Source organism: Protopterus annectens, chromosome 1.part0 (genome assembly GCF_019279795.1).
Source record: "Protopterus annectens isolate FY-2018-M chromosome 1.part0, PAN1.0, whole genome shotgun sequence".
Taxonomy (NCBI): Eukaryota; Metazoa; Chordata; order Ceratodontiformes; family Protopteridae; genus Protopterus; species Protopterus annectens.
This window is the reverse complement of record NC_056725.1, coordinates 971,600,193-971,612,187: the sequence shown is the minus strand read 5'-3', so window position 1 is coordinate 971,612,187 and position 11,995 is coordinate 971,600,193. Positions and strand designations below refer to the sequence as shown.

Sequence of the window (11,995 nt, the reverse complement as noted above, 5' to 3'; positions counted from 1 at the left end):
AGTACTTAAAATTACATGTGTGATGCAGCAGAAATGACCTTGTCTTCAGTAACGAAAATGCAGCATTCTGGCATTTGGCAACTCCACCCCCAACACCACCAGCAGCTTTATCCACTGCTGATGGGTAATAGCTGAAAGTTGACAAAATAGTAAAAGACTGAAGTCCTTCTTGTTGATGTCCTTTCATCTCCTAGTTATATAGTTATTACCGTATATAAACAGAATTGCCTGCTTAATTCTTCAAGAAGCTGAGAGTAACTTCCCCCCTTTACACAGCTCTTATCAGACACATCATATAGAATAATATATTCTGGTCTGTAACTTACTCATACACCATCTGGTGCAGCTGGAGAAGGTACTAAGACTCCTCACAAAGAAGATAAAAGAGATTCAAGGCTTGTGTTACAGATAACTACAGCATCTCTCTCTCTCTCTCTATCTCTTTTCTGTATCCTACTGCCTTCTTAAAGGAAACATATGCCTAAGATATCAATTAATAAAGTACCCCTTTGCTTAGAATAACCCCAAATGATCTGAGCAAAAAAAAAGAAAAAAAGAAATTTCAGTCTTGATAAAACTTAATATCATCCATACTGTAAAATATGGCAACTTCAGAACTCAAAGATTTCCTGTGAAATACACTGTGCCTCTCAATTAAACTCAGCCCATAAATCCATATTTTCAAAAAATAACTGGATAACTAGCTGACATCAGTCAGGGATGCAGTGCATCAAGTTTGTTGGCATTAAACTTATTAACCAAGCCTATGAACATATTATCTTGTGAACCAGTAGGCCATGTCTGTACAAATTCCAATGGAATCTGAGAGTTGGCTTAGAGGATTAAGGAGCTGTTAACAAGCTGTTTCCTGTAGTCCAGTGGTGTAAGGTTTGGTTCCCTCAGCCTCCATTACCTAATTGTGTGACTCTGAGCAAGTCACTTAACCAGACACCACTGAGGCTGAGTCTGAAAAAGGTCCATGCAGATCAGTGCGGTATCCTGGAAAACAAATACAAATAAAAAATAAAATAAAATTAAAAAAAAAAATCTACTTAAGGGATATCCTTACAAGATGCCCAAACTACCTCAGCTGACTCCTCAACATCCAAAGAAGCAATGGTTCTTCTCTGAGACTCCCCTGGGTTACAGAGTTCTCCCTCTGTTTTGATGAGTAAGACTCACTAAAAACTGTCTTTCGGCTTTTCCCGGTTAGGGGTCGCCACAGCGGAAATCCAGTCCGCTAATGATTGGCAGTAGAGTTTTACGTGCTGGCTTGCCGGGCCTAACGAACAACCTTCAGCGAAGGAATGCCCATTCACGCATGTCGACACACAGAAGACGCTCTAACTGAGAATCGAACGTGCAACATCTAACTGTGAGGCGACAACGCTACCGCAGCACCACCACCGCAGTTTACACTACCCAGAGAAAAAAACTCAAATTCCACCAACTGTAGCTTCAATTGCATTGTTCAGTTAATCCCACACCCTGTAAAAACTGGTTAACATGCACATAGACTAACCAATAAACTGATAACTTGCCTCTGTCTGAGAACTCATTTCCCAGTTCTCTACTGCTGATCAGTTCCATGCCTTCAATGCTGCAAGCTGCTGCCCTGATTTGCATGTCATTTTCATAGTTTCCTTTACCAGTGCTCATGAATAAATTGCCATCATACTAAATCTTTCCACTAATGCCAGATGCCCACTCCCATCTGAAGAAGTCAAACTATTAGATTGCTCGAATAGTACTCTGGTTTCAGATTTAGCAGTGCTGCTTCTTAACCTACTGCTTTGCATTCAGCTGTAAATCACTCAAGTGCATGTTGGAGGTTATGGTCAAATAGGTCCAGAAGGACAACATCATCTGCAGACCACAGAGATACCATATGTTGGTCCCAAAAGATGGCACCATCCTAGACTGTATGGACATTCATATCCTCTTCATGAAAACACATGAGCAGAAGCTGTGATAAGATCCACCCTTGATGAAGCACAATACCCCACAGTGAATGAGTACACTTTAATTTCAAGAATGCAGACAAAACTCTCACTGCATTTAGACAGGGAATGTACATCATACAGTAGGGGCCATGGTACCCTATACTCCTACAGGACCTCATACAACACGTATTAGAGCATGTAGTCATATATCTTCTCCAACACCACAAAACAATTGTTGGCAGGATGAGCATATTCCCGTGTCACATTTCACAACATTGCAGAACTAAAGAGATAATCAGCAGTGATCCTTATCAATCTGAAGTGTACTAATAATCAGGGGGTCTCTTGTCCGCCATTCTATCATAGACGTTTTCACCTAGGCTGAGGAATGTGATCCTCCATAGCTGGAAAATGACTTTTGGTCCCAGTTCATAAAAAAAAAGAGAACAAACCCCATTTTATAAGTAAATTGCACTATCCCCACCGTCCTTGACATACTGAAGAGGCATGCTAGCTTCATAACCCTAATCCTGTCCACTGCTTTTATCACCTCCAGTAATTTCTCATACATGCCTGCAGCCTTACTACTACAGATACCTGTAAACATCACACTGATTGCAGCTATGCTGGTATACTTAACCCCACCAGAGATTTTAGGTAATATCTTTTTACACGTGGGTATGTCCAATGGAATAGGTATGCTTCAAACTCTACTCACCATTTCTAAAGAATGTGTCCAGTAGTGGTTAGGACTTCCCTACCTTTGCTTGCCACATCCCAAGAATGCCTAACATCCCCCTACTGAGCCTACTCAATATTTTTTTCTTCTTCAAGGTCTCGACAAAGTACCCCAATAGCTTCATGCCCAAGCTTTCACTTTAACAACTGTTGCAGGACCCCTCTTGTCCTGCAGCTTCATGGATCCTTTATTTTTTTTAATTTCAACAAATCTGTTAGGTTTATAATACCATTATGAGAATGGACCCCATTTCTAAATCAAAGTCTGATTAAAGTTCATGAAATTAGCATTGTTTCAGTCTTTGATGTTAGCCAGACGTGCTCTTTGCTGCACCTGCAATGTGCCCAGTAATGTTTCCTGTAATTCGTACGGAGTTACATGTATTGGTAACATATCTAAATTCGATTGTAGATTCTTTTTTATAAGACCCATTGCTCCTACTACTGTTGGAACTGTCTGGGTATCTTTCTTCCACATTGCTCTCATTTCTGCCTGCAAATCCTGATATTTTATGACTTTGTGTCTCTCTCTCTCTATATGCAAGAAACTGTAGTCACTGGGTGTGGTAATTTCAATGATCAATGCTACTTTTGTCTTCTGTTCATGGACCACTATATCTGGTTTTCTAGCACCTATCTTTTGAACTGTTGGTAACAGATGATCTCATGTAATGTAGACTTCATCATTTTCTATGATGCTTTGTGGCTGATGTTTTCAGTGTTTTTCATCCACTGCAGTACCATAATATTTGCACAATCCCCAGTGCAACAGTCTTGCCACATTATTATGCCTTTCAGTATACAGTTCTTCTGCTATTAGTATGTACATGGCCAGCAAGAAGGTGTGCAACTATTTTCAATTCTGTTTTACAAAACCTAAATTTGTCTGTTTCACCCACATGTTCAGTGGACTTTGTAAACCAACATGTATGTAGCCTACTATCTTGTATTGCTAATATTAACCTTTCACCTCTTGGTTTGAGTTTGCCTCTTCTTAACCATTCCTGCATTCATTCCTGATCAACATGAGGTTCTTCCAGAAGTTCTCTATACTTGCAACTATATGCATTTTTCACATTTCTTGCCGTCTCATCTGGTCCTTCACCTTATATTCTTTCTTTTGTTTTTTGGCACATTCAGTTGCTGCCTGATTTTTATCCACTTGTGGTGGCAGGGAAGTCATCTTAGATTTATTCTCCTTGTGCTTAAAATTTTCAATACATTTGGGTCTTGTGAGGTCAGCAGAAATGTGTACAGTCCTACGATTGCAGATCTCTACATGTAATCAATTTCAAGGAGGCCCATACCTCCTTCGGAACGGGGAATATATAATCTTGGTATGCACTGATTTTTATAAATCATCTGATGAGCATGAATCATCCTTGTTTTCCTATCTAATCTATCCAACAAGTTTTGGGGCCAGTCAGTCACTCCAAAACTGTAAGTTAGGACAGGAAGAGCAAATCGGTTTATAGCTTGGATTTTGTTCCTAGATGTCAGTGCTGTTTTCAGGATTAATTTAAGTCTTCTAAAGTTTTCCTTACAAAGTTTTATTTGCATTTGTTCATGTTTTATTGTTGATCCTTCATCAATTCCCAAATCACATTCTTGTCCCAAGCTGATGTTTTCTTGGTGCTGCAGCTTTCCTGCTTTAAAGGTTGCTTTTGCACATTTATCAAGACCAAATGACATTCTTATATCATCTGAAAACGTTTTGACAACTTGCAGTTGTCCTTTTTGTTCCTCATCTGATCAGCTATAGTTTTTTTTAAATCATTGACAAGGAGAAGATAACTCTTTATACTTTATTGTTTCTAGGAGCCAAACTGTAGCCATGGCCTAAGCTGTTAAGCACACAGCTTAATGGGTTAAGGGCAAGGCCGAATACCAGCAGTGAAGGAGAGTCACCATGGACTATCCCCCTTTGAATTTTTATCCCTGGTATAATAATTTGTCCTTTATCATGGCTTAATTGCAAAGTGGTTTGCCACTGTTTCATAGTCACTGTAATGTAATCGATCAGTGTAGGGTGTATCTTTTAAGCACTCTTTTATCCATGAATGAGGGATACTATCAAATGCTTTTTTGTAGTCAATCCATGCCATACTTAAATGCTTTACTGTTGGTGTTTGCCAATGAATCCTAAGGTCGCCATCATGGTGCTCTCTCTTTCTGGCCATAGTTTCTTGCTACTCTCTCAATAACTACTGTCTTGAACATAGCCCACCCTCACATGGAAAATAATTGTCTTCTCAGAGACTGAAGCTGAACTTATCTCAGGAAGAAGCCTCCATAAGACATTTTAATAAACCTTTACAACTCATTTGGCTCTCATTAGTCTGTCTGCCTGATACCCCACCAACTGATGAACAGTCTGCACCTCTGCCTCTTTCCTCATTATATAACCGAACACATGTAGCCCAACATATAATGCCATGACTACAAAGTCTGTCAATGACCTTTGGTCCAGTGTGCTCTGGCTCTATAGTTAGTCTTCTTGTATTTGAATATGCTGTTTGCTATGGATACTGTATAACTTTTACAGAAGCCCAGCAACAACTCATTCCATAAGGGTAGATCTAGGTGGGTGTAGCTCACAATCATGTCCATGTAAGCAGTGAGGTCTTCCAGTAGGATTATTACACACACAGAAGGGGGCCACCTCTTTAACACATCAACCACCATCTCCAAGAAGGTTAAATATACTGCACAGCTATTTGGTTTGTAAGCACGTATAGCTGTCAGACCTTTCAACTCTATAAATTGAGTACATAGAGGCAACCTTTTCAACCACTTGGATGCACACAGATCCAGGGCCTTTAGCTACGAACGTGTGAATATCCCCTCATCCTCCAATATTTTATGAGGAGCAACTACAGAAAATAAGAAACCACTCTTGATTGAGAAGTCTGATTCCAGAGCCCACAGTGAATCTAAAGATGAGTCCAGGTTTCACCAGCCATTATTTATCCATCTGTTGTACCAGCTGCAGCTCCTTCCTACCAGTGAGGTGATATTCCACTCCAGTAAACCACTTTCCACTGCCAGGGTATATACTGCTGTGTATGACTATACTGTTAAGTGAGACACACTAACTCATTACATGTTTGCCCAAACTGAACTAATGTAAAAATAAGTGAATAATCTACATGTCTTTTCTGGAGTAACAACCACCCATTAATGACGCTTACTAAGTACATGTCTATTCTGGAATAACAACTAGCAATTAATAACACTTAGTAAGTACATGCTTTTTCTGGAGTAACAACTAGCCATTAGTGGCACTTAGTAAAACTGTTTCTAGTAATGTAGTACAGAACTGTAGGTAATATAAACCAGTTTCTTACCCTGAATGGTCCTCCATTGCCATCATCAAGTTCTAGAACATAACCTTCAACTGGATTGTGGGTAAACGACGGCATTCTCCATGCTAGTGTCACACTGTTGTTGCGCGTGCAGCATTTCTCCAGCTGAAGTATTGGTGAGGCTGGTACTGTAAGGGGAACTATAGGTAGTTTAGTGCAACAGTCTTTTCACAGTGAAGATCTCAAACAATATAATCATTAAAAAAAAAACAGAAGATAAACATGAGGTCAGCAAGACATATAAATCATGACTGCAGCTCATCTCAAGGTACCAGTTATTTACATTTATGGCTTCTTTCTGTACTGATGATGTATGACATTCATAAAAATATTCCAGGTTTTCTCTGTAGCACAACTTTCTTAAATCTAGTTTTTTTTTTTCAGAAACTAGCTCTGTCTACTTAATGTTACCTGGAAGTATTTTTGATATCATTATCATCATTTCATGAAATAGTATATGTACCTTTCACCCAAACTGAAATTTATAATCTAAAGTGGATATTTTGTTTGTAAGACCACTGAGTTGTATACATACTGTCATGCCTCTAGGCCTACTGTCATACTGGACAGCCTTTACAGTAGAGCTCCTAGAAGTAATTTTCTGTTCTTATGGGAATCTAGCCTTAAAAAGATAAACTTGAGTAAAACTCAGCCTCAGAAAATTCATTCTTTGTACTACATACCAAAAACTTGGTCCAAACCTACCAAATCTACCAGATCAAATCTTAAAAATTGCACCATTTCTTTACTGAATCTAGTGATATTAATATTCCTAAAAAAGGAAATAACTTAGAGGTAGACTTCCTATCAAATATCTTAAATAACCACTGTCCATACTACTAACATCACCCTCTGTTTGGGTGATATACGACTAATAGTATCTTCTGTTCAAATAATATACTACTAATGCCACCCTATATGCAGGTGATATACTTCTAATATCACCCTCTGTGTGCATCATATACCATTCACATCACCCTCTGCATGGATTATATACTATTCCTATCACCCTCTGTGTGGATTATATACCATTCACATCACCCTCTGTGTGACTGATATACTATTCACATAACCCTCTGTGTGGATGATATGCTGTTCACATCACCCTCTATGTGGATGATATACTACTAACATCACCCTCTGTGTGGCTGATATACTATTCACATAACCCTCTGTGTAGATGATATGCTATTCACATCACCCTCTACATGGATGTTATACTACTAACATCACCCTCTGAGTGATATACTATTCATATCACCCTCTATATGGATAATATACTACTAATAATTGCTGTGTCCTCATCAACCATTGTGCAAAAGGACCTACAAGATCTTTAATTATCCATGGTAATTGTACCACTCTTAAAAGCTCTAACTCCAAATCAAGGTCATTTCTCTGTTGGCTTTTCTAGCCTGTGTCCCTCCAAATATCTTTGCAGAAGGGTGACGTAACCAGGGACTTAGTTGTTTGGTAGTTGTTTTTGTTTAATCTGCACTTGAAAGATGCTTTAACTGTGATTTACATTAATAAATTTCAGGATCAGACAACTTGTGGCGGAAGGTGTTTACCTGGTCTTTCTGAGTTGGAAACCACTGCAGGGAGCACAGCATGTGGTTATTTATAAGGCTAGAGAGTATAGGAGTCAGTTTTCAAGCTTTTTTACTTTGGCTCAGCTGCCCACTGGGCTACAGTGTTTAGCAGTGCCCTGTATAGTAGTAAATGCCTAGACAGTAAAATTCACTTGTAAAGTTAGGATTAGATCCAAAACCTGTTAAACAGTGAGGCATTATATAGAAATAAGCTTAGAGCAGCTAGCATGTACATTGAATAGCACTGCCATATTCTACCATTATATAACATCCTGCCCTTAACACCAGAAACAACCCTAAGAGACCCCTGTTAAAACCCAGTTCTTACTCCTAAACAGCCATCCCTATTACAGGACAAGACAACAAGGATGTGCAATTTCCACGTGTCTCTGTGGCCAGATTGGTAGATTTGGGCATTGTAAGGCAATTCAGCAATTGTCACACTTTCAGACAACTAGTTAATCATTAATGAAGATAACACAGTATCCAAGAGATGCAAATACACAATTTTCTTAGAGGCAAATATCTTGCTTACAAATGAGGTTGTCAGAATACCCATACTACATCCGTCAAACATAGCATTCATCACACACACACACACACACACACACACACACACACACACACACACACACACACACACACACACACACACACACACACACACACACACACACACACACACACACACACACACACACACACACACACACACACACACACACACAGATTGTCTTATGCTGAGGTGCTTAAACGAAATTTTCCCAAATCTCAAAGACCTCCAAAGCCAACTGATGGCAACATTGCTCCTCAGCAATCATTAAAGCACACACCAAAAGCAGCACCAAGCATCTCACATAAGCCTGTGCCTAATGGTCCCCCAAGTGAAAAGCCCATTAGGCTTGTCTGACGAGGAAAAGATAACAGTTAGTTGCCTATCTGGAGCCAGGATCTGCAATATCATGCACACACTCAAGTTACTGCACCCCAGGTGCCAATATGATTCTATAATAGTCCATGTGGGTGTAAATAACTTGAGATATACCTCATCAGACTATATGAAAAGAGACATAATAGTTCTCTCAGAGTATGTGTCACAGACAGGTATGAGCCTTGAAATGAGCAGAATTTTACCTTCATGAAGTGTAATGCCACAGTATGAACATAAAATGATTAATTTTAATGATTGACTTTGTTTCTGGTGTCACTCCAGGAGGATCCAGTATCTGTCAGCACATGAGAACTTGGCCAAAAGACCATGTTGCTTTGCCAAGAACAGATTGCACCTGTCCTCCATAGGCTTTCAGATATTGGCTAAAGCTTTACTTACCTCCCTTAGAGCCTTTTTCAGGCAATGCCAAAAAGCAAAAACTACCAACATAGTAAAAATGTGTAAAAGCAACCTTAAGGTGTTACTGTTCTATGCTCAGAGCCTAAATAAAAACTTTTACACCCTTCAAGCCCCCCTCACTATGGAGAAGGTAGACATCTGTGTTGTCGCTCATCTGGTCAGGATAAAACAGACAAACTGTTGTGGGTTCAGTTCAAGCAACTTTATTACACACAAACACATCAGGAATGAGGCTTTGTAACTTAAACTTAAATAAACTTATAAACAGACTGACCTCAACACTCATACATGTTAACACTCTGGCTGTTCTGTCAAAATGTCACTGCTGCCTGCACGTGCTCACTCTTTATATGCAAGTGCTTACATCTGGAAATGCTTCTTAAAGGTACATACACACGCTCTGTTCTACATCCTCCCTCTTTGAGAAATAGATCATATACTTAATGACAGTATTCAATGACATGCAATTACACAGAAATTATCTTTTGACATGCAATTATACAGAACTAATTATTTGATATGCAATCATACAAAATTACACACATATAAAACAATCATGTCCAGGTTGCTGTGTTTTTTTACATTAAGTCTAGAAATATGACCTGACTGTGTAACACAAAAGTCAGAAATGGATCTAGCAACTGGAACTGTCTTCAAGGAATGTTCAACTTTGGGGACATCTGGGACATCATCAAGAATCGGAATGGATACTGAGACATGCTCTTCGGGATGAACATTGTCAGGGTTGCTCTGAGATCTAGAGTCAATATCACAGGTATGATGCTACGATATAATTTCTGACACAGGAAGACAATGTCTGCAGTTTCGTCTGTATTCTGTACCCTCAGATTCTACTAAATAGGATCTCAGCTCAGCACATTTACCTCTTACTTGACCAGTTTGATCAAAGCTTTTCACCATTTGCATCCTCACTCTCTCCTTCTTTCAACGGACAAAGAAATCTGCTCATTTTATCATAGTTAGGCTTCTGAAAGGAATGCTTCTTAAAAATTTTGGCTTTGATTACTTTGTTGTTTTTAGCATTAGGCATCAGCAAACTACAACTGATAGGCAAGGTTGTTCCGGTTTGCCTAGATAGAAGTCTCTGAGAAGGGGAGCCAAGTAGGTTGTCACGGGGTATATTTCTGAGATTAAGCAGACTCAAGAAGATATCATTATTGTCATGCTTTGGCCTCTCTAGTAATTGCTTTGCACTCTATACTGCATGTTCAGCAAGGCCATTTGACTGTGGGTATTCTGGACTACTAGTAATCTAGATAAAGTCCCACTCTTTTGCAAATTTCTGAAACAATTGACTGGTATACTGCATACCATTGTCAAAAATAACTTTGTGTGGACTACCATGGATTGAGAAATGATGTTTCATCTTAATAATAACAGCACTGGACATTAGGTTAGGTAGCAAATCGATCTCACACCAGTTCGAATAGGAGTCTACCAACACTAAGTAATGCCGATTGTTCCACTCAAATATATCAATGGCTACTGTTGACCAAGGTAGTTCAGGAATCCGGCTTAGCTGAAGTGGCTCTTTTTGCAAATGGGGTTTAGTACTGTTGCATACTGAACAAGAAGAAAGCACTTATCAATGTCCTTTTACAGAGAACGCCAAAATACTAGTCATCTCGCCCTTCTTTTGGTAGAATTGGAATCTGGGTGGCTACGATGCAAAGTCTGGATGTATTCATGTTGTAAGGAAGTAAGAATAATAACTTTGTGACCTTTGAAAATGATACCATCTCATCTCTGTATGGAAAATACGGTTGTACTTCTGGCGGTACACAGGATTGCTTTGACGGCCATCCAACACTGATGAAGTGGTTGAGCTTTTTCAAAATTGAATTAGTATTTGTGTGATCTCTTAGCTCATCAAGTCTCATGGTAGAAAAATTATGTACTTCCATGACATCAAAGTCAAAACTCTCTGGATCAAGCTGTTCTGTGGTATTTCTGGGCGATCTGGATAAGGCATCAGCCAGATAAAGAAGTTTGTTTTTTGTATAGACCATTTTGAAATTGTACTTTTGTAATCTGAACATCATTTTTTGTAGTCTTGCTAGAGTGGTATGCATAGGCTTCTTTAAAATAATGACTAGAGGTTGATGATCAGTTTCTATTTGGATAGCTCAGCCACAGATATAATCATGGAACTTCGAACATGCAAACACAATTACCAAAAGTTCCTTCTCAGTTTGAGCATACTGCATCTCAGTTTGGGTAAGAGTTCTAGATGCATAGGCAACAGGTCTGCCCTCTTGAAGAATAACTGCACCAAGACCAAACTTTGAAGCATCACAGGAAAGAACTACTGGTTTGTGGACATCATAGTATCTCAATGTGTAGGCAGGTTGGCAATTTGTTGTTCGAGGTTATCAAATGCTCTCTGGTGTTGTTCTAACCATGACCAGACAACATTTTTGCATGTCAGCTCTCTTAAAGGTGCTGATAACTCACCAAAGTCAAGGATAAATTTGCCCAGATAGTTAACCATACCAAGAAAATGCTGTAAGGCTTGGAGATTGTCTGGGCCTCACATCTCAAGAATGGCTGCTTGCTTAGAAGGGTCTGGTCATAAGCCAGTACTGGTAAATAAATGACCTACATAAATAACTTCTAGTAGTCTGAATTTACATTTCAGAGGATTGAGCTTTAAGTTCACTTCACACGCTCTGTCCAGAACTTTCCTGGGGTTTCTGTCATGCTCTGCTTCACCATTGCCTCCAACCACTAAATCATCAACTATTATAGCACACAGATAGCCCAAAAATTTGTTCCATTGCACTCTGGAAAGACTTCACTGGCAGAATTTATTCCAAAAGGCATCCAAAGGAATCTCTATCTACCAAATGGGGTATGAATGTAGTCTGTAGTGAAGATTTGCGATCAAGCATCACTTGCCAAAATGAACTCTTTGCATCTAAGACAGAAAAAACAGTGATATTTGGCATGAGGACGGCAACCTCCTCGACTTTATGCATAGGGTGA

General features: G+C 39.2%; 1 protein-coding gene across 2 annotated transcripts in view; it reads right to left on the bottom strand.

Annotated features, from left to right (window-relative positions):
• Nucleotides 1–11,995, bottom strand: part of TRIM67 (tripartite motif containing 67) — a 965,652-nt gene that overhangs the window by 496,300 nt on the left and 457,357 nt on the right. The window contains exon 6 of one of the 2 annotated variants that reach the window (XM_044064611.1): nucleotides 6,029–6,186. In XM_044064611.1, the coding sequence (XP_043920546.1) occupies nucleotides 6,029–6,186 (158 nt within the window). The remainder of the gene's footprint in view (nucleotides 1–6,028; nucleotides 6,187–11,995) is intronic. The other variant, XM_044064621.1, reaches the window with a different exon arrangement.